The sequence below is a fragment of the Diabrotica virgifera genome, chromosome 5, assembly GCF_917563875.1.
Source record: "Diabrotica virgifera virgifera chromosome 5, PGI_DIABVI_V3a".
NCBI lineage: Eukaryota > Metazoa > Arthropoda > Insecta > Coleoptera > Chrysomelidae > Diabrotica > Diabrotica virgifera.
This window is the reverse complement of record NC_065447.1, coordinates 206864805-206889407: the sequence shown is the minus strand read 5'-3', so window position 1 is coordinate 206889407 and position 24603 is coordinate 206864805. Positions and strand designations below refer to the sequence as shown.

The following is a 24603-nucleotide window of genomic DNA, read 5'->3' as shown; positions in this document are numbered from 1 at the left end:
TACTTAGAGTAAAATTTAAAAAAAGTGCCCTTAAACCCTTTTACTTCTAACCCCCTCAATTTACCTAACGGGGGCGAGCGTACAACCTGGACTAAATGTTTAATGCGAACCTCAACAGCTATTGCAAAAAAGGAACACAATCATCGCTTTTTTTGTAGTGGTTATGGTGTTATCATTTACATCCTTATTAATAAATGGTTTCCCCCATTTCATATGCTAATGATTATCTCTGAAATAAGGTTAGATAACAATTACTTCTTGTTTAAATGTAAACATACACTGATTGCTGTGTGTAATAATAATAATAATAACATTTTACTCTCTTTATCGTTGTTTATTTAATGTTGGTTCATTAGAGTCTTATTATCTGACCACCGATAGATAGGAATTTTTTGTGTTAAAATATGGATTTATTATTTAAATGAATATTTGAAATTATTGTGTATTTCCCTAAATTAAATAACATTTTTCTACAACCGTGTTAAAATGCAATTTTTAGCACTCCATAGGAGCGTTAAAAATGCTACTTTAAAGCACTAGTGCTTTAAAGTTTTTAAGGCACTGCAGTTATGAATTGTCAAATTGTGACACGTCAAAATATTTATATTTTATTTATTAACATTAATATTAATAGTACAACTTGCGCAATTTGAAAAAGGTGGTTTAAAAGGTTTTTTAAAATTTAATTTAAACTGTATTATTGCATTTTTAACACGTTTGTAGAAAAAAACTATTAAAATTTGTTAGAATATACAACAATAAAAGTAAGATGTTATTCTATAGTTATTATGATTTACTTATTGACAGTATTGGGACCGTGCAAGTTCGGCAAAGCGACCTCTATTTCTACGTTCTGTACTTTTATTCGCACTTTTAATTATATTGGCCAATTATATTAGTCCTGGTTGCTGGATAATTGTCAAGGCCATAGTCCAAAAAAATAATAAGAAGAAAAAATAAGATGCAGGTTATGTTATGCAAACGTAAACAATTGTATGTAGTAAATAAAATTAGTTATTAAAATGCAGTACTGCAAGCAAAATACGATTAATTAAATTTACCTTTATATAATAATTGCATATCATATCAATATTGTGGAGCAATACATAATTTTTCTGCTTCAATGACAGAAGGTATGAAATATACGTCAATTTGACAATTTCAATTGACATGAATTATTTAAGATAGTTGCAATATTTCTCCGCGACTCGCGCACGGTCGTTTCTCGTTTCCCTTCCAAGTACTTGCACGGCAGTTTTGATGTAATGTCAAGAAAAATATAAAAATGGAATGTCAGTCAAGTTCAAGTAAGTTTTTGTAGATATTGTCCTGTAATTGAGAATAAATAAATTATAATTGTTGATATATAAGATGTAGGATTTATTGGTCTTCTTGTTTATCTCTCGGCTTCCTACTTTCTACCATTAAATAAAATATACCATGCTAAAAACAGTCTTTATTCTTCATACCTCGTGTCCACGGTTATTAGACTTTATTACGGTTGTCTTGTCCGACGGTGGTGGGGAGACTTATATTTTTGACTTTACGTCACAAGAGTTTACATTCCCATATTTTTAAATTATTTTCGATCATTGAATGTGTGTTATTGTGTATATATGTGTATTATTTGTGTTATTATGAAATAATAAGACAAATAGTACACATTTTATCTTATACCGGTGAATCGTAAAAAGGGCCATAGGAAACTCAATCTAATATTCTGAATTGTTGAATTCCTGTTTCCCTAATTATTTTACATCAAAAGTCATAAGAGAATACTTGTAGAGAATTAAAATCTGTATTAAAATCAAAAGTTAAAATTGTTCTACGATTTAAATGCATTTCAAAATTTTGAAAAATATGATACATTTGCCACAATAGGTATGCGTGTAAAAGTAAGGCCACACGTTACTATTTAACTGGCAGTGCTCATACCATTGACTGAATAAAAAAATCTTTATTATTAATCCTTTCTCCACAATTGAGGGTATCTTATCAACTGTATTGTTTTTAAACAATAGATGATAAAATAAAAATATTGACAGTTAAAAAATGTGAACATTATTGCATTGTGTGTGGCCTAAGTTTGGGCTGAAAACTAAAATGTATTACATTTTTACAAAATTTTGGAATATGTTTAATTACGTAGACCAATTTTAACAGTTATTTCCAATACAGATTTCAATCATCTTCAAATAGTTTCTAATGTCTTTTGATGTAAAATAATTATTAGGGAAGCTGGAATTCAACAGTTCAGAATTTTACATTGAGTTAATGCAAAACTTTGACGCATGTCAAAATTCTCAATGAGTTTTAATTGTATTCATTTTTTTTTAATCCTGAGAAAACTAATAAATATTTTTGAAAAATTTAAACTCAGAATGAAAGACTACATTATTACCGAGGGCTGAAAGTCCCTGAAAAGTTCTATAATGTTTATTTTAATAAGTTACAGGGCTGAAAATAAAAGAGAAATGTGATATTTAATTTCAAATATTTCATTCAATAGAATCTGCTTGTTTATTCTAAGGGGCTTCCGCCCTCGGTAATAATGTAATCTTGCATCCTGCGTTTAAATTTTTCTAAAATACTTGTTTTTCTCAGGATTCGAAAAAAATCATATTACGATTCAAATGACAGTAAACTCTCGTGACGTAATCTCACCCTTAATGTTCATTGGTTAGTCGATTTAGGCAACCGTAGTAATGTCTAAGAACCGTGCCTCGTGTCTAACATTCTTACATCTTGTTACATAACCTTAATCTCTCTACTTCTACAAAACTAAAAACTTCTTCTCTTTTATTTCAGTGTCTATTCCCTAATAAGGATTTTAACGCAGACTATATATCTCTACACCCCTCCTCGTTAAAATCCTCACAACAATATAAACGAAAAACTTAAGCTAACCCTAACAAACTACAGTGTTTTAAAAATGGAACAATAGACAGACCCTTTGTCAAAATGTCCGCCTGGTTGTCACACGATTCAATGTAACACAAATCAAGAAATCCCTTTTGCAAATGCTCACATATAAAGTTAAATTTCAAATCTATATGTTTGACTCTTTTATTATTTAAAGGATTTCTGATCAAAGCAATACAACCCTGATTGTCTTCAAAAACTGTTAACTTACTAATATTTAAATCAAAATCATTCAACAATTTTTTACACCATAATCCTTCACTCACTGCTGCACAAAGAGCAACTAATTCCGCCTCTGTTGTCGACAAAGAAACACAGTTTTGCTTTTTAGTCACCCACATAAAAGTACAATCAAAAATCTTGAATAAAAAACCTGTGACTGACTTTCTGTCATAACAATCTCCTGCCCAGTCAGCATCAACATAACAAAGAAAGTTTGTTTCAAAATTATTACAACGTTTAAATTTCAAAAATATATCTTTTGTACCATTCAAGTACCTGAGAACTCTTTTAATATAAGTCCAAGCTTCGTCTGATGCCTTATCTTGATATCGGCTAAAATAGTTAACTGCATAGCAAATGTCAGGTCTAGTACCTAAAACTAAATACATTAAGCATCCTACTAGTTCACGAAAAGGTTTCTCAGTTACTTTCTTATCAATATATAAATCAAATTTTAATTTTGGATCTGTAGGTATCAATGATGTTTTGCAATTTTCCATTCTAAATCGTTTGATTAAAGTTTCAATATATTTATTTTGATTTATCTCTAAAATACCACTTTTACGATCATAACATATTTCAAGTCCTAAAAAATATTTTAATTCACCTTTATCTTTTTTCATTAATACCCTTTTTATTTCTGTTATCAGTTCCAAATTTGGACCAGCCAATATAATATCATCCACATAAATCAGTAGATATAATATTTTGTTTTCCAATTTCAATGTGTACAAACAAACATCATTTTCAGAGCGTTTAAAACCTAATTTTAACAAGTAATCATTTATCTCAATATTCCAGCATCTCGAGGATTGTTTTAAGCCATAAAGAGACTTTTCAAGTTTAAAAACATTACCATTCATGCACTTTACACCCTGTGGTGGAAAGATAAAGACATCATCCTCTAACTTACCGTTCAAAAAAGCTGTTTTTACATCTAATTGATGGAAAAAAATATTTGTATTGATTTCCTATAATCAAAAGTATTCTGATAGTAGTCATCTTTGCAACTGGCGAGTAAACATTGTATAATTCATTATTTTGTGCAAAACCTCGAACAACCAATCTTGCCTTATATTTGTCAAATTCATTTTCCTCAAAATTCTTATAGGTAAATACCCATTTTGTATCCAATATCTTAACATTTTCTGGTTTCTTCACTTCTATCCAAGTGTTATTTTCTCTTATGGACTCCAATTCTCTATCTACAGCGTTTAACCAATATTTTCCATCTGACCTGTTTTCTAAATCTGAAAAATTTTCAGGAACATTATTAATAAAATTCATAGCACTAAATGCCATATATAATTCATAATCATCAAATTTTCTTGGAATTGTTACAACTCTTTTCCTCTCATTTATAACATTATCTCCTGTTAACTGGTCATCACCTTTGTCTTCTTCAATTTCACATTGTCTCTCTGATTTGTCCTTCATCTCTTCATCTTCATTTACTTCTGGAATATAATCATTGTTTGTAGTGTTAACAATTTCTGTTTTAAAATAACTGGTATTCTCATCAAACTTGACATCTCTAGATATTATAATCTTTTGCTTTTTTTTATTCCATAATCGGTATCCTGTAGGAGCATAACCTAACATTATACAGTCTTCAGTTTTAGAATCAAATTTTCCTCTAAACTGTTTCGGTAAAAGACTATATGCCTTACATCCAAAAATTCTTAAATTACTTACATCAGGCTTGGTGCCATACCACTCTTCTGCTGGTGTAACTCCTTTCAAATTTGCTGTAGTACCTCTGTTTATCAAATAATTTGCTGTTAATATAGCTTCATCCCAAAATTCTTTAGGCATATTTGCATCTTCTAACATTGCTCTACTCCTCTCAACTAAGCTACGGTTTTTTCTTTCAGCCTTACCATTTTGCTCTGGCGTATATGGTACAGTATAGTCTAAGATGATTCCCTTATCTCTACATAACCTAGTTATATCATTAGATATATATTCAGATCCATTATCACAACGCAACTTGGAAATTTTATTATTAAATTTTGACTCAACCATGTTAACAAATTCTCTAAACTTTTCAAAAACTTCAGTTTTCCTTTTTAACAAATAAACTACAGTGAAATTAGAAAAATCATCTATAAAAGTTATGAAGTATTTATTACCACCAATTGATTCTGGAGTTATCGGACCGCATAGATCCGAGTGAATAATTTCTAAAATTCTAGTACTCTTTCTCCTAGTGCTAAAAGGAATTCTAGACATTTTACCTTTTATACAAGGTTCACAAAACTCTACTTCTTGAACTTCTACATTTTCTATACCTTTAACCATTTTTGATTTAATAATCTCTTTTAAACCCGAAAAACCTATATGACCATATCGTTTATGCCACTTCATGAAATCATTATCAATTAATTGAACATTTAAACATTCTGACCCATTTACTTTAAAATATATTTCATACAAATTATTTCTTTTTCCTAAACCAATTATAGCATTACTCTGATCCAACAATTTAACCATACCTTTATCAAATAATACTTTAATATTTGAAGCTTCCAACTTCTTCACTGATAACAAATTTTTCCTTAGATCTGGTACATATAAAACATTTTTAATATTATTTCTAATTTTACAATCATTCACCATACTCATGGCTTCAATATTACCAACTCCCACGGCTAATAAATAACTGTCATCCTTTGCAACTGCAATTTTTATAGGTTCTTTAAGCATTACTAAATTCTTAAAATAATGTTTTTTATTAACCATGTGATCTGTACACCCTGAGTCAATATAAAATATTAAATCATGTTCATCAACAATATTTTTTGTTTTGTCTAAAGTTGTATCACCCATATAACATATGTTTCATTTGCATTATCATTATTACAAGTATCTACATTACCTTGACTGTCACCTGTGACCTCTACGTGATTAACATTATTATTTACATATCTACCCCTACCTTGAAATCTGCCTCTGTAATTACCATAACCTCTATTAAAACTTCTAAATCCTCTACCACGGTTATTTGGTTGAAAACCTCCTCTGTAAGGTCTTGAACTTCCTTCGACTTGCCCTCTAACGCTGTTACTCCCTTGAAAGCCACCTCTGTATTGCCTGGAAACTTCTTGACTTGGATTTTTCATTGTACAGTCCCGTTTGTAATGTCCTGCTTGACCACATCCAAAACAGCTACCTTGTACTGCGAAAGCTGTTGGAGTTCTACTTTTTACATTTGAACTGGCACTGCTCAACTGACGTTTATCATATTCGGCTAGTAGTTTTGATTTTACAATTTCATAGGTTACATCTTTAATATATTCAATTACTGTCACAACAGTTTCATATGTGCTTGGTAAACTTAGTAATAACGTACATATTAAATCTTCATCTTTTACTTCTGCTTTAGCTGCCTTTAATTGCCGTACTACTTCTTCAAATTCATCTATAAATTTAAGTAAATCATCATTTTCGCTTAATTTCATACCCAATAACTTCTTTCTTAGATATAACTGTCCAGGAAGACCAACTTTTTCGTATTTACTTTTCAGTACATTCCACATTTTACTTGCTGTTTCGCATGTTCTTAAACTTTCTAACTGATTATCATTTACACATTGTACTATCAAACACATGGCTTTTTTATCACCTTTTACTTCGTCGGCTATACTCAAATCTGGTTCTTTTTCTGTAAAATCTTGTACACCATTTTCTGCTAAAATTAACTCCATCCTGAACTTCCAATTATGATAGTTGGAACCATTTAAAGGTGTAATAATATAATTCTTACCGGCTTGCGACATCTTGTAACCTCTATATATTTTTATTTATAACTGATATTCTGCACCTCCGGGACAATAATTACTGCTGTACCCATAACCTGTAGGATTTATTGGTCTTCTTGTTTATCTCTCGGCTTCCTACTTTCTACCATTAAATAAAATATACCATGCTAAAAACAGTCTTTATTCTTCATACCTCGTGTCTAACATTCTTACATCTTGTTACATAACCTTAATATCTCTACTTCTACAAAACTAAAAACTTCTTCTCTTTTATTTCAGTGTCTATTCCCTAATAAGGATTTTAACGCAGACTATATATCTCTACATAAGACGTTTGTAGAAAAAATATTGTATGATATACGTGTTAAAAAGTACATTTTTAAGGCACTCGTGTGAATTGCAGAATTCGCTTCGCTCATTCTGCAAACTTTCACACGCGTGCCTTAAACGTGTACTTTTAACACTTATATCATAAATAACTATTAAATTTCATGATTTTGGACTTCTTGTGGCTTATGTTAAGCCCTACATTTGAAGTTGATTCTGTAACAACTACAGTCAGCGCTTGTTACATTCTCTCCGACAATGAATTCAGTGATTTATATGACTAAAATGAGTTTATTGCCCACTTGATTTTGTAATCAACTATTCTAAATGGGAAATAAGCCACAATTTAACTAAGAAAATGATTTTATTAACGTTTCAACGTATCGGATGTCGTTGTCAAAATACAAAATATTAATAAATTAAATAAAAATGTTGCTTAGTAAAAAAATTCTTCTAATAATTTAATTTAATCTGACTCATTTATACCGGCAATTCAGACATACATTATACATTTTAAAGTAGAATACTTTAAAATGATACTGCCAATATTTATGAGTTGCGTTCCTGGGACGACTTTACTGAAAGAGAATTCATTCGATTACATGAAATCAACCCCAACTCAAGAATATCCGTCACAAAAAAATCATAGCATGTGATCTGTCTTTAAAAAGACAACCACATTCAATGGTGACAGTAAAATTCTCGCGTTAGAGATTCCATAGTAAATCAACGAGGAAAACCAGGAAAAAACCTCGTAATACTATTCCGACATCGTCAGTATTTGGTCTTACATTTACTTTACTCTCAAAACTAATGCCAAATTCTGACTTTAATACATAGTATGTAATTATATAATATTGTATAATATTTTATACATAGATATATAAATAATACTAAAATATAAAATATGTACTATCCTCGATAGGCTATTGACTTACTAATCGTGGTATTTTCTTTCTATTGACTTCATCTTTGAGTATGGGTAACCACATCCTATATTCTACCGAGTATTTTGCGGCATAATTGGAAACATTTATCATAATTAGAGGATCGTTTCTTTGATTTTTCTCTTTTTACTATCTGTTTCTTTCAGGACTATACTTGAATCTCTCCACTGAACTCTATGTTCATTATCCCATGCGTGTTGACATATTTGAGATCTATCAAATTCTCTATTTTTAATATAAGACTGATGTTCACTTATTCTAACGTTTAATGGTCTTCATGTTTCACCTAAATAAAATTGTTCGCATTCACATCGTATTTCGCATCTTCTAAAGGTATTTTATACATACAATTCTTTGTTCTTTCTTGTTCATTGTTAGGTTTAGTTTTAGATAAAATAGTGCATATTTATTGTGATTTTAGTATAAATAAGTGTTAAAAATTAACACACTACTTTTAGTCGAGGAAATGAAGCATTTTGGCTCGCAATTTTTTCGTCCAGCATGGATTTACTTGAAATTTTAACAGAAGGTAGGAAATAGCCCAAGAATCATTTTCTATATCATGCCGCTGTACGCTAAAACCTTGGAGGTAGTTGCCACCCCATCTCAGGGGTGGCAATTTTTTATTACACTTTAACCATGTAAATCGATGTAAAGACTAATTCTAAGAAAAAAATGTTTTTTACGTTTTCTTCGTAAAACTAATATTTTTCGAGTTATTCGCGCTTGAAAGTAACAGTTTTTCGTCGAAAAAATCGACCTTTTAGAAGGTTTTTTGAGAATACTTCGAAAAATATGCATTTAATCGAAAAAACTGCAAATATCAAAATTGTACCTTTTAATAACACAAACTAAATTATTTTTCTATAATATCTTTAAGACCAATACAAACCGAGATACGGCATGTTAAAGTTAGCTTTTTTCGTCAAATGCATAATTTGAAATATTCAAAGCCAAATAACGGGAAAAATTTGCATTTTTCGAAGAAAACTTAAATGAATTTTTTTCAAGTATACAACTAAAAATTTTAAAAAATAATAATACAAAATTTCTAGCATGAAAATAGAGCGACTTATGATCAAAAGAAGGTCGGTACCTGCTTTTCTCTACGAAAAAATCAATGAAAATAACCCCCTAACTACCCTCCTAATTAAAAACTGGTCTTCACCGTTCTGTAATTTCTTGTATATTTGTATTGTCAATACACCCAAGAAGTTTGACCTATTTAAAAGGCCTAATTTTAGAAAAATTGGAGTTTAAATAAAAATTGATTTTTTGCAATTTCGTATTTTTCACCTTTTACTTCAAACTATCTCCGAAAATACTGGAGATACGAAAAAAACGATAGAATACTAAATTGTAGATTTTTTAATAACTAAAATTATATTGTCCATAGATTTTCATCACAGGGAATACTTAGCGAGATATAGCTGTTTAAAACCTCTTCTTCTTCTTCTTCTTAACTCAGGCGAGACTCGTTAGTCTCTGGCACTTGGTCATAAGACCTTTGTACCAAACCCTGTTCTTCTCCTTAAACTTTAATAAGTCCTGTGGCCTCAACGAAGGCCAACAGTTTTCTTATTGGTAGTTTTAAGATCTCTTCTGGTTCAAACCTCATTTGACCAGTGAAGTTCTGCCTTACATCACCTAGCACACTGCAATAGCATAGTATGTGTATGGCAGTTTCTTCTTCCATTTCGCACTTTCTGCACCATGGTTCATTCACCTTACCTAGTTTGTATAGGTGATTTCTTAAATGACAATGTCCAGTCACCATTTCAGTGACCGTTTTGATCTCTCGTTTATTGAGGTTCATCAAACTGTTCGAGAATTTTTTATCAATATTCTTGATTATTTTTTTAGTCTGGATTTGCCCTTGAGTGGTTCTCCATTTATTTTGATGATTCTTTATCAGCCATTTCTGAATCTCGTTTTTCATAGCATCTTTAGTGATGCCACAGAAAGGTTCTGGGCCTTCAAAAGTTTTTCTCGAGCCTTGTTTCGCTAACATATCTGCTCGTTCGTTCCCATGCACCCCTTCATGACCCGGCACCCATATTAAAGACACTTTGTTGTCTTTTGCCAGGTTATTGAGGAGATCTTTGCAGTTTCTCACCAGTTTTGATTTGGTGAGAGGGTTCTTTACAGCCAGAATAGCCGATTGGCTATCTGTGTAAATGTTGATTCTCTTAGCTTTAGGGTCCTCATCAATTATTTCATCAATGCAGGCCACCAAAGCAAAAACTTCAGCCTGGAACACCGTTGTATGTTGACCTAGGCTGTAAGATTTATTATAGTTACATGTTTGCCCAAAGACTCCTGATCCAGTACCATGGGCAGTTTTAGATCCATCAGTGAACCATATTAAGTCTCCATTAATGTTTGGGACTTTTTGTTCTCTAGATGGTATAATTGTGTTAATCTTCTCAGTGAAGATTAGTTCTGGTGTCATCATATCTAAGTTGATCATAAAGATGTATTCCTCAAGTATAGTCCCAGTAATGTTTGTGTGGCTATTCAATACATAATTTGGCCTCCAAGTATTGTTTGCTTTGAGCCTCAGGATGGTCATAAAGGCTACCGCCGAAATATACAATTCCAGCGGAGGGAGACCTGTGATAGCCTCTAATGAAGCCGTTCCTGTACTATTCAAGGCTCCTGTTATATTTAGAAGCGCTTGTCTTTGTAGGGTGGTGAGAGTGGTCACACAAGATTGCAAAGCCGTCTTTCTCCACCAGAGTACTGACCCATAAGTAACTGTCGGTCGTATCACTGATGTGTACAACCAACATATCACCTTTGGTTTCAATCCCCAGGTTTTACCTACAACTCGTCTGCAGTTCCAGAAGAGTCGCTTAGCCCTATTGGTTATATTGGTAATATGAGTATTCCAATTGAGTTTCGAATCCAGGGTTACCCCTAGATACTTAACCTCATTGGTTCTTTCCAGTACATCTCCAAATAATTTCAGCTCACTCAGTCCAGTAAGCTTCCTCTTATTTGTAAAGGCTACCAGTTTAGTTTTAGAAGGGTTCACGGAGAGGTTCTCTTTCAGACACCAGTTCTCTATGTAGTGAAGGGCATATCGCATCTGATACGCAACAGTGCTGGGAAACTTTCCCCTAGTTACTATCACGATATCATCTGCGAAAACCTGGACCCAGTTTCCTTGGGCGCTTAGCCCATGAATCAGATCATCGACAACTATGTTCCATAATGACGGTGACAATACACCGCCTTGAGGGCATCCCTTAGTTGCCCTCAGATTTATGGTATCTTCATGCGTATCTGTGGATATTATTCTGCTCTGAAGCATCTGAATAATCCACTTGCATGTTGTGTTGTTGATTTTCTTCCTCACCAGTGCGCTTTGTATAGACTCGATTGAGGTATTATCAAATGCACCTTCTATATCTAAAAATGCAGCAAGGGCGACTTCTTTCTGATGCAGACTCCTTTCGAGTTCCGACACTAGATTGTGCAGGGCGGCTTCACCTGATTTCCCTGCCTGATACGCCCATTGCCGTTGGTGCAGTGGATTTTCATTTAAATTGTTTTTCTTGATGTGTTCGTTCAAGATTTTTTCCATGGTTTTTAACATGAATGAGGTCAGACTTGTAGGCCTGTAGGATTTTGCTAAGGTGTAATCTGTTTTTCCTGGTTTGGGAATAAACGCCACCCTTGCCCTTCTCCAAGCTTTGGGAATGTATCCCAGAGCATGGCTAGCTCTAAATATTGTGATCAGGGGACCCATGATTATTTCCAGACCCTCCTGGAGAAGCTTAGGAAATATACCATCCGGTCCCGCAGTTTTATAAGGTTCAAAAGTTTCAATAGCCCATCTGACCTTGTGAGAACCAAAGATCTCGTCAGAGGTCAGCCAGTCCCTTTTGGTTGGGCTATTGTTTGCTTGATGATTGTTATTAGCAGTCAATTGCGTCGACCCTGGAAAGTGAACACTTAAAAGATGCTCTACAGCCTCCTTCTCTGTGTCCGTATACTTCCCATTGGGCAATTTCATTGACTTGGGTTTGTTAATGTTATCTCTATTTACCTCTATTTACGAGCAAACACCCTCTTATTCGAACCCTTTAAACCCACCCCAATTAAAAAGTAAGGGATCTAACGGAATTTAATTTACACAGTCTTATAGTTCTACAAAAATACTACAAAATCGTTTTCCAAGAAACTTTTTATCGCCAAAAATGAAGGAGTTATGAATAAAAAACGAATTTTTTTTTTTCGAAATATTCGAATAGTCCGCTTATGGAACATTTTCAATGCATGTATAATACCACATAACTGGTTCGTATACTGGAAGATGACTTAAAAACTATTTGTATCTGTACTTCTACATATTTGTAAATTCGTATTTTTGTGTAAATAAATGTTTTTGTAATTCATTAACTCTACTTTTTTTCTGTATAGATCTATTAAATTATCTACTTTTAAAAATTGTAATGTTCTTAAGGGTGGTTTTTAAGGGTTGAAATATTATGATATTACATCCTAAAGCATAAAACAATCATTATTTTTAGCCAATCAAAACCAAATTTTACCCATACATATTACAGTTTACGTTTTTATATAATTTTTGACAATAAGGGGTAGTTTACACCCCTAAAAATAATCGACACCCTTGAGCATGTTATAGAATATGAAGTACATGGTGAGATGATCCTAATCACAATTTTTTATGTAAATCGATGCAAGCCGAAATTATTCTTTTAGGATAAGTGATTTTTTTATATATAGCTCCAAGAAGGGTGGTTTTAAGGGTTGAAATATTATGATAGTATATCTTAAAGCATAAAACACTCATTATGTAACTAATTAGAAACAAATTTTGACAATATTAAAGTTTAAAATATTATTTTATAATTTTCTACAATTAGGGGTAGTTTTCACCCTTAAAAAGCCAAAAGCGTACAACGGCTCAATATAGAAAATGAACTAGAGGATGTAATGAGCCTAATCCCAAGTTTTTGTATAAATCGATGCTGGACGAAAAAATTGCGAGGTTTTGCCATTTTTTCAGCTTCATTTCCTCGACTATGTTATTTAAAAAACATTTTATTAGAAAGAAACATTATTCCGCTAATTTCTTTTTGGTTAATATATTTTTGTAACATCGAAAAAATGTGTTAATTATAAGTAAAAAACCACAAAGAAATATGTTCAGAATCGTATGTAACATTTTTTTTGTTTTCAGTCATTTACAATTTCATCTGTCCAGAAGATTATAAGCTAAATTTAACAGTAGGAGATGCCATCCATGTGTTGGAGGAAGAAGCCAGCTGGTACTACGGATATGTTGTCAGTAACAGAGATGTTAAGGGTATATTTCCCAAAAGCTACGTACACATGAGACCTTGCGAAAAGGTTGATGCCTTTGGTCCAGTCTTAAAAGAGCCGTCCATTACGAGAGAAATAACTCTGGTACTCCGAGAATGGGGGATTCACTGGAAAAATCTCTATGTGGTAATATTTACAAATAAAATTAGTTCTTTAAAATAATAATTCAAACCATTGGTCCTTTCAGATTTTTAGTCTGGTTGTTTTTTGGTTTAGTTCTACATTTATTCTTATTTTCAAACATAAGCGTACCTTCTTGTCAGATGATATCGTCTGAAATTAAAAATAATTTTGAGATTTTCAGCACAATATTTTTATTTATATATCAATCATATTATTTATAGTATAAAATATTTCTATACATACTTGTAGTCCAGGGCGCATCTGTTTTGAGATGGACGTTGAGAGGTGACTCATTTTTTTTGCAGAAATTGATTAAAAATAACTTAAATAACAATATTTGAGTTATCCTCCCACTCAGAATGGTCCGGAACATTGTTTAAATAATCAAAATGTCAAAATATGAAGAAAAAATTCGATTTTTTTATTGGTTTTTTGATTATAACTTTAAAACTATTCATTTCTGAGAAAAGTTATACTGACATAAAAGTTGCGTAATTAAATTTCCTACAATATAGAATTGGTAAAAAATTTAAAAAAAATAGTCACCCTTGCTGCAAAATAGCAATAATTGCTAAAAAAAGCGTACAAAAACAAGTATTCGCATTTTACGTTTTTCAACCATTTATGCTACACTTAGGACCTTCATATTTTACCCAGAAAAACTTTATGATATATTAAAACAACACTGTAAATTTCATTAAAATCGGTCTAATAGATTTTGCAAAATAAATTTTGCAATCCAGCTTTCGCAAAAAAAATTCATTTTGAACTGAAAATGAAGCAGATAGCAAGTTGAATTTTTTTTTGCTTATAGAAGTGTACTCTACCTTTCATTTGCAATTTGCAAAATTAAAATCGATTAATTACCACGGCGTCAGGAAATTTTTTAAATAAACATTAATTTTTGGTGCTACGTGCAGGACAGCGGTGCTCGATTCACACAAGTTTATTTCCACCAAAATTTCTTCCAACCTTTATCTAATATATTATTTTCTCACTCTATATTTTGTTGTATTTTAATATTTTAATTCCACAAAAATCAAACTAATTTTATTATTGTTTGTGAAATATTGTTTAAAAAATTGCATATGTTTAAAAATAATAAACTTTTATTTTCTAAGTTAAAATATATGAACAAAGAAAGTTTTTGCTAAAAAAAGTGTTATTTCAAAGGATAGAGTATGTGTTTATATTTTGCAATAAACAAATTTATTTATTTATATCGAAATGTAATAAAAATTAAAATGTATCAATCGTTATCAAAGGTCATTGGAATGCCCAATCAGAGCAAACTATCCGCTGTCCTGCGCGTAGTACCAATAATTAATGTTTATTTAAAAAAATTCCTGACGCCGTGGTAGTTAATCGATTTTAATTTTGCAAATTGCAAATGAAAGGTACAGTACATTTCTATACGCAAAAAAATTTCAACTTGCTATCTGCTTTATTTTCAGTCCTGTAACATTTTGAAAAAATGAATTTTTTTTGCGAAAGCTGGATTGCAAAATTTATTTTGCAAAATCTATTGAACCGATCTTAATGAAATTTACAGTATTGTTTTACTGTATCATAGAGTTTTTCTGGGTGAAATATGAAGGTACTAAGTATAGGATAAATGGTTGAAAAACGTAAAATGCGAATACTTGTTTTTGTATGGTTTTTTCACAATTATTGCTATTTTGCAACAAGAGTGACTATTTTTTAAATTTTTAACCAATTCTATATTGTAGTAAATTTAATTACGCAACTTTTATGTCAGTACAACTTTTCTCGGAAATGAATACTTTTAAAGTTATAATCAAAGAACGAAGAAAAAAATGGAATTTTTCTTTCATTTTTTGACATTTTGTTTATTTAAACAATGTTCCGGACCTTTTTGAGAGGGAGGATAACTCAAATATTATTATTTGAGTTATTTTCAAGCAATTTCTGCAAAAAAAATTTGAGTCACCTCTCAACGTCCAAATGTACTAATATTTTTACAGATGCGCCCTGGTCTATTGTATGTATGCAGTGATGAATGCGCTAAGAACTGGCAAAATAACACAAAAGATAGAAAACATAATAAGTTTTGAAATAAAAAGAGATGAAACTAGTGGAGGTGGGAAATTCTCGATATAAACCTATAAATTTACATTACATTACAAGGAAAGATTCAAGGAAAAAGAAGCATAGGGAGACGCAGAATATCGTGGCTGCGCAACCTGAGAAAATGGTACGGATGTACATCAAACGAACTTTTCTTCAGAGCAGCCGTCTCCAAAGTCCGGAGAGCTATTATGATTGCCGACCTCCTTCGCGCAGATGGCACTTGAAGAAGAAGATTCCCAAACAACAAACTGATATTACATGTATGTCGCAATTTCTCTAATAAATTATTAAAGTGTCAACCAGACAAGACGATTTTATAAAGACGCATTTCCCGTCGGAATCCTGCATTGGGCGTAATATTATCAAATTTAATTAACATTGTTTTCTGTAGTACACTTAAAATATCTTTACCATGTATGTTAGATTAATAAAAGTAGGAATTTTGGTTACTATAATAAAAAATAATTAAATTATTATAAAAATTAAGTATTATTAGTTTAGGAAAAGTATTACATTATAGTTTTAAATTAATGAGAATGACCTTTTTTTTTCAGAATCACAACAGAAATTTCGAACAAATGAAAACACAAATCTATGACCTGCTATCACATCGAAGTAAAATCATTAGCGGCACACTACCCGTGGACGAATTAAAGAGGGTGATAAAGCAAGCGGTGGAAGAAATAGACATAGGAAATAAAATTTTAGGTTTAGATTTATTAGTAAGAGACAAATGTGGCAATTTTATGAATCCTAAAGAAATTAGTACACTTCAACTGTATTACCTGCATAAAAGTGCGACACAGAGAATGAATAATAGATCGAAGGTATGTTTTAATATATTTTATCATTTTTTACGTAAACCGTTAACACTAATAAGTTTATATTTTTGAAATTGTTTTTGTCCTATATACTCTATGACTATTGCCCGTAATATATGTATGCAACAAAAAACTGCAAACGAGGAGCAAACTTTCAAATTACACTTTGTTTATATTTTACATTTTTCAGGAAATCAGAAAAACTGCCACTCCGTTATTAATAAGTTAAAAGACACAAAATACATATGAATAATTACACTTTTATAAAAAAGAACTTTTTTTTTATTTAGAAAGTACAGCCGCATCCACCTTGATGGTGATTAGCGGCGGCTACAGAATACAATGCTAAATTCTATAAAATATTCCTGTGGATTTTAGAAATTTTGCAATATTGTCCGTTGAACAATTAGTGCCCAATAAATTACTTATACAGTTAGGTATGTTAAACATGGCGCGATAATTGGCAAAACGGGGGCATACAATTAACAAGTGATTAACAGTAATTTGTACATTACATATTTCACATACAGGTGGATCGCTTTTAGACAGTAAATATGAATGAGTAAGTCTCGTGTGTCCAATTCTCAATCGAGTTATCACCAGCTGTTCTCTTCTGTTACGAGTTGACGGTTCCCAGGCTGTAATGTCATTTTTAATTAGTCTCAGTGAAGTTTGAGACGATTGCCATTCGTTTTTCCACTTGCACAAAACACGATTCTTAAAGTAAGCTTTTATATCACTCGCGTTATTTCGACACTCATCTTTTTCTATATCGGCACATACGGCAATTTCACTCGCGCACTGGTCAGCTTTTTCGTTGCCTGCAATGCCAATGTGGGATGGTATCCATATAAATCTGATTCGTCTAGCGTTTTCTTGAGCCTGCATGAGTTCGAATTTAATGTGTTTCTCAATAGGACCTTTAGGATAGATCTGTTTAAGGGTTTGAAGAACTTTTTATAATAAAACGTTTTCATTATTTATAGGACCCAATATAAAATTATAAACTCATATAAATCAAAGAAAATATTTAAAATGGTATATATATATATATATATATATATATATATATATATATATATATATATATATATTTATATATATTTGAAAAACAAAAAAAAAAACAAAAGATGTAAATCTTTGAAACACACTCAGTGATCAAAAGATCTAAGTTATTGGTTTACCATGGTGGATGTGTGAATTGTTCGTAAGGGGATTTTTCCACATTCTCTATTTCATTTGTTTGATTTAGTTACAATTGGTCAGTAAACCAATAACTTAGATCTTTTGGTCACTGAGTGTGTTTCAAAGATTTACATCTTTTGTTTTTTTTTTGTTTTTCAAACATATATTTTACTTATAGTAATTAGGGAATTAAAACGTGAGACTGTCATGGTCAGATTATGCGGCGTAGATATATGCTCCTGCTATGTCTGGGTCTCGAATGTTGTTTTTTGATGGAATGTGTCTGAAGATATTCAACCTCTCATCTTTACTGATGAGCCCAGAGAGGTTGAAGAGGGCGAAACACATTTCTAAGAACAGGTGTTCGGATCTTTGATTCTTTTCAAAAAATTTTTCCCATCCTGAAATGGTGGATGTGTGAATTGTTCGTAAGGGGATTTTTCCACATTCTTTATTTCATTTGTTTGATATAATATTTATATATACATACATAATAATTAACTTTATATAACATAAAATATGAATTTTTAGTATATTAACTTTTAATTATTTATTAAAAAAATTAAAAAAAGATACGTACAGCCGGGTTCGAACTCGGGACCTCTCGATCTGCAGTCTAATGCTCTACCACTGAGCCTCCATCAATTTGTTGATATCGATTTGTTGACATACTTTAAAATGGAATCTAAATGTCATTGCATTAGTCACATCAGTCACATTTTTAAAATAGTTTGAAATTAAAAAAAATCGATTTATCCATATAATAGCAGTTAAATATTGCATTGTTAGCTAGTTCTGAGCTATTCTGAAAATTTCACTTGCCTAGATAGCCTAGAAGTATTTTTAAGATGGATTACAAAAGTTGCGGACATAGTGACATATGTAGTTAGACCAAGCCAATAATATAAGAACGTTTTAAAAAATCTACTTCTTTATTATTAATTTGTTTATTAGTTTTTTCAAAATTTTTTTTTGGTTGACAAAACGCTATTTGATTGTCTTTAAAGGACAAAATGAAAATTTTGAGAACTGAAAATGCATTTCTGCGTGTTTGAAAAGCAATATAGTAAATTTAAATCATATGACATGTATGTTGTCCTCCAAAAGGCTCAACATTCTTCTCCATATTCACATTGATCGCAGGTCCGGTCTTTTTCAATTATATTTTCACAATACTGATCTTTCAAATTGGATCTAACCAATTTAACTCTGGATCTAATACCCATTCTTTGCCTGATAAACTAACTAAAAATTGTGATAAGCTATCCGATTTTTTCTTCTTAAAAGCATGCTTCATTGGAAATTCCGGCAGTGCTGTTACTTAGTTTTTTCTTTGGTTGAAGTAAACTTGAAATTTTTTAGAAGAGTCATCATTTCTGTACAAAACCTGTTTTGTACAAGATTTTATTTTGCCTCGCGTTATGATTATAGTACGAGATCCGAATATAGGTCGATCTGTACCCATCTGCTTGCCGGATGAAACATTTTTTTTTATGAAATTTCATACATAGACAAATATTTCTAGCATGGGTTGCCTATCAAAATCGTGTCATAGCTATCCTTAAGGGGTTAAGGGTTGAAATCAATATTTCAATCACATTTTTTTTAGAGTATGGTAGAATTATTTTATTTTTAAATTAAATAGGCATATTCAGTACAATTCATAGATTATTCAAGAAAAAATTCAAGGAAAAATATTGAAAAATAAGCCAACGGTGGCAAATTTTTAAAGTCACCTCAAAAACAATGGATGTTGCAGTAGACTCATGAGAACTCATCATTGGATAATGGTTAACAAAAAATTCAAAAGGATTTTATTAGCTTATCGATGGCTTAGTGTGAAAACCTCGTATCTCATTTTTTTTTTCGAAAATGACATTTTGGTGGTTTTAGTTTGAAAACCTTGTATCTCACGATTTACAACTGTTAGAAAAAATCCAAATACACTAGACTATTTTCTACAGCCGAAAAAAGAAACAACGTATATCAATTGCTCTCTTGATTTAGTGTGAATACCACATATATTTATAACTAAGAATTTGGTACTTAATTTAGTGTGTTTGAGAGATTCGACTTGCAGAAATGTTTTTTGTGAACAACAAAAGGTAGTCCGGCATATAGAAACATTTTATGAACCTTAAATCAAAAGATTTGTATTGTATCGACCTAGTATTTGGAGGTGTGCAATAAGCTATGAAAAATGAAAACCTCATAAATAATAATAAACACAACCTCATTTGAGATAAAAACACGTATATCAAGATATACGAGGTTATCATAGTTACTTGGGCAAAGGCTCTATATACTGCAAGGATATTTACGTGTTTTTCATAGTTAATATTTGTATTTCCAATTTAATAGCAATATTTAACACTTTTAGCTCTGGGCCAATATCAGATATTTGTCTCAATGTGCTCGAATTAAAAATACGTAACGTAATTTTTGTCTTTAGGTTATATTATGCAGAAAAACACTTTTTTGCCTCTCCTGTAAACTTCCGTGCTAAGCCCAAAGGCGGTAACTGATTTTTTATCGAAAATAACATTTTTGTATTTCTAGGTAGGTTTCATTATATTATAATGCTTCTACAACTCCAAAGACTTTGTAAATATATTCTAGATACCCATTATAATAGTTATACAACTCTAAGGACTTGGTAAAAATATTCTAAATACCTATAATCTACGTAGAAATACAACAATCTCATTTTCGATAAAAAATCAGTTACCGCCTTTGGGCTTAGCACGGCAGTAAAATTGTAATTTATTGAGATACGAGGTTTTCACACTAAGCCATCCTTATGAGTTTCTCTAGGCAACGCTGTCGAACTTTTTTAGTTTTATCGAATTTTGGCTTTTTGATATCACTCAGAAATCAAAACAACGAATTTTGTTTTGCAAAAAAGGGTGAAAATCAACCTATTTATTATCAATCAATCAACAAAAAAAGCATAAAACAAAAAACATCTCGACAGCGTTACCTCAAGGAGCGTCTAAAGGAAATATATACAAAATTCCAGGTGGGTTGGTAAAATAGTTTTTGAGTTATAATGTCTACATCGTTTGAAAAGGCAGTTTTGAGAAAAACGCGTTGAAAGTATTGTCAGTTTTTTTCAATACCTTTTTTGTCTGTCAAATCGTAAAGTGATGCACACCGGAATATGTTCTTGAATCGCGGAGTAATACAAAAGAAAATGAGAACAGCTATTGACCCTTTCGAAGCGAATCGAAGTAGGAAGGTAAGGAGATAGTGTTGAATATCCCTACCTTCTACTCGCTTTGCAGCAGGTTCGCGCCAGCACGCTTGAACGTAGTGAACAACGGTCAACAGCTGTTCTTATTTTCTTTAGTAAATTACTCCGCGATTCAAAAATATATTCCGGTATGCATCATTTTACGATTTGACAGACAAAAAAGAAATTGAAAATAAAAGTTGACAATACTTTAAACGCTTCTTCCTCAAAACTGCTTTTTTCAAAGGCTGTAGACATAGTAACTCAAAAACTACTTGACCGACCCACCTGGAATTTTGTATATATTTTCTTTAGACATTCCTTGAGGTAACGCTGTCGAGATATTTTTTGTTTAACGATAATAAATATGTTGATTTTCACCCTTTTTTGCAAAAAAAAATTGGTTGTTTTGATTTCTGAGCTATATCAAAAAGTAAAAATTCAATCAAACTAAAAATCTCGACAGCATAACCTAGAGAAACTCATAATCTAATAAAATATTTTTTAATTTTTTGTTTACCATGATCCAATGATTAGTCTGATGAGTCAACCGCAAATCCATTGTTTTTTGGGGTGTCTTTAAAAATTTGCCACCGTTGTTGGCTTATTTTTCAATACTTTTCCTTGAATTTGTTCTTGAATAATCTATGAATTGTACTGCTTATTTAATTTAAAAATAAAATAATTCTACCATACTTAAAAAACAATGTGATTGAAATATTGATTTCAACCCCTACGCCCCCCCTTAAGGATAGCTATGACACGATTTTGATAGGCAACCCATGCTAGAAATATTTGTCTATGTATGAAATTTCATAAAAAAATGTTTCATTCGCCAAGCAGATGGGTAAAGATCGACCTATATTCGGATCTTAGACTATTATGAAAATGAAGATTATGGGTTATGAAAAGTCTAATCAGAGCCCAGCTTGTGGACTTGTCCTTTCTTAGAATATATTTAATAATATTTGTGTGGTGACTTTTATATGTAAAAGTACACGTAAGTCTAGCTCAACTTGACCAAAAACTCGATCAGCTGGTGTAAACGAATGACCACGAACGGAAAAAGTCATCGTAATTGTTTCAATAGTTTTTGGGGTATCATTCAAAAGCCACAAGGTGAGTGCATGTACCATGTGGGAATTTTTATTCTGACCCCCACATCCGTCTGAAAACAATCTTTAATAATGTTTAATATCTGAGTCAAAATCAGTCTTTTTAGAAAGTCAGTCAACGCGGAATTTATTTTTACCACACCTCTTCCTGCTTCATGCTCAAGCCATGTAAAACAAAACAGGAGATTTTCTTAAAATATCTGCCACACAAAATGCAAAATAAAGTCGTTACATGGTAAAAAACATTGCAAGACAGCCGAATCGCATTTTGTCCAAAATAACGCTGTTATTTGTTTGTCTTTCGCTAATGGACAAAATGCGTTTGTTTGTCTAGGTGATTTTTGAAGCCAAAAAAATATAAAGTAGGAAAAATGAAAGAATACCCATGCGTCATCGATGATATGCATACGAATCAAATCAAAAATTTCTAGTCAAAACAACGTCTAAACTAAGTTAATACTGTAAAAAAGCGGACGTGACTACTACCCCACCGTACGATTTTTCGCTACGTAAATGTGTCAAAAATTTTTTGTGATGTTATTCTTTTTCTGATAATACCTACAGTAGGAAAAATGAAAGAATACCCATGAACGAACATATAAATCACGCTGCATTTTCCTGTCACCGTGTCACACAAAAAATTGGCCAGCGCAAGTACATGTAATAATTATTATTACATGTACTTGCACTGGGCAATTTTCTTTGTGACACGGTTACAGGAAAATACAGCGTGATTTATATGTTCGTTCATGGGTATTCTTTCATTTTTCCGACTGTATATAGGGTGAGGCAGAGATAACTGGCCTATTAGAAATATCTCGAGAACTAAAGGCAACAGAATCATGAAAATTGGAATGAAGGGGTTTTGAAGGATGATCTATTCAATGAAAATATTTTCATCTCTTTGCAACTTCCGGTTATACCGGAAGTTGCTTATAACTTCGTTTTTTTAAATGGGACACCCTGTATATTTTTACATTTTTGGATTCTCTTCGATGTCTTCTTTCTTAAAATATGAGGTTTTGTAATATTATACAGGGTATTTTAAAAGATAATTACTTTTTTTTATTAATTTCGTAGCAACATTCACACCCTGTAGAATTGTAGTAGTTTGACATCTAAAACTCTACTTACATTCAAATGATTTTTAATATACTCTACTATTGTTAAGCATCATTAGTATAGCTAAATTTTTAATTTTAGTATACAGGGTTGGTCGAAACTCGGAATGAGTATTTTCTGAGTTTTCTTAAATGGAACACCCTGTATTTTTGTATTGTACTGAATTGATATTTTATGGTACTTTTTTATTTCTTAAGCATTCCCTATACCTAACTGCTTTAATTTGTGAGTTATTGGTGATTCAAGCTAAACATTAATTGCAACAGAAAATACGTAAAATTTTATTAGGTTGGCCGTGAAAATACTCAATCCCAAATAATTTTTCAGAAATAAATACATATTAATCCAGACTGGTCCTGAAAATTACCAATAATGATTTAGCTATCAAAATACCTACGTAGTTAGGATTGTTGGTGCGATTAACAATTAAGCACAAATTAAAGCAGTTGGGTATAGGGAATGCTTAAGAAATAAAAAAGTACCATAAAATATCATTTCATTACAATACTAAAATACAGGGTGTTCGATTTAAGAAAACTCAGAAAATACTCATTCCGAGTTTCGACCAACCCTGTATACTAAAATTAAAAATTTAGCTATACTAATGATTCTTAACAATAGTAGAGTATATTAAAAATTATTTGAACGTAAGTAGAGTTTTAGATGTCAAACTACTACAATTCTACAGGGTGTTAATTTTGCTACGAAATTAATAAGAAAACTTAATTATCTTTTAAAATACCCTGTATAATATTACAAAATCTCATATTTTAAGAAAGAAGACATCGAAAAGAATCCAAAAATGTGAAAATATACGGAGTGTCCCATTTAAAAAATCTAAGTTATAAGCAACTTCCGGTATAACCGGAAGTTGCAAAGAGATGAAAATATTTTCATTTAATAGATCATCCTTCAAAACCCCTTTATTCCAATTTTCATGATTCTGTTGCATTTAGTTCTCGAGATATTTCTAATAGGCCCTTTATTTGCCTCACCCTGTATATTTATTGGTAATAAATGGTACTTTTACTACCGTAATTAATTATTTGATATAGATTAATAATACAAAAATATTAAGTAAGCAAATATAGCATTATGAATTCCTCCATGTTAAAGTTGCCAGACGTAAATAGTAACAGGAATTTAAAAAATGTCGTTTATGTCAGCTGCATTAAAATTAAAGTAAACTTAATGAATTCAGATCATTTTGGTATCCAGGTCATTTTCCAGACATTATCTGCAAGTAAATGTACATTCGTAAAAATATACTAATCTGTAATTTTATACACTATGATTGAAAAGTCAGAGTAATATGTACACGTTTGGCAAACTCATAGACAGAACTTAACCATATTGACAGATGATTACATACAAATTTTA

At 31.4% G+C, this 24603-nt stretch overlaps 1 protein-coding gene across 12 annotated transcripts in view; it reads left to right on the top strand.

The window, feature by feature from the left end:
• The window catches only part of LOC114342691 (dedicator of cytokinesis protein 1), a 165231-nt gene that overhangs the window by 30435 nt on the left and 110193 nt on the right, over window positions 1-24603 (top strand). For all 12 annotated transcript variants that reach the window (XR_007698096.1, XR_007698095.1, XM_050650545.1 and 9 more), the window contains exons 2-3: window positions 13392-13660; window positions 16303-16575. Coding sequence is in view for 10 of the 12 variants with exons in the window: in XM_050650545.1 (XP_050506502.1) it covers window positions 13392-13660; window positions 16303-16575 (542 nt within the window). In the remaining 2 variants the exon portion in view is untranslated. The remainder of the gene's footprint in view (window positions 1-13391; window positions 13661-16302; window positions 16576-24603) is intronic.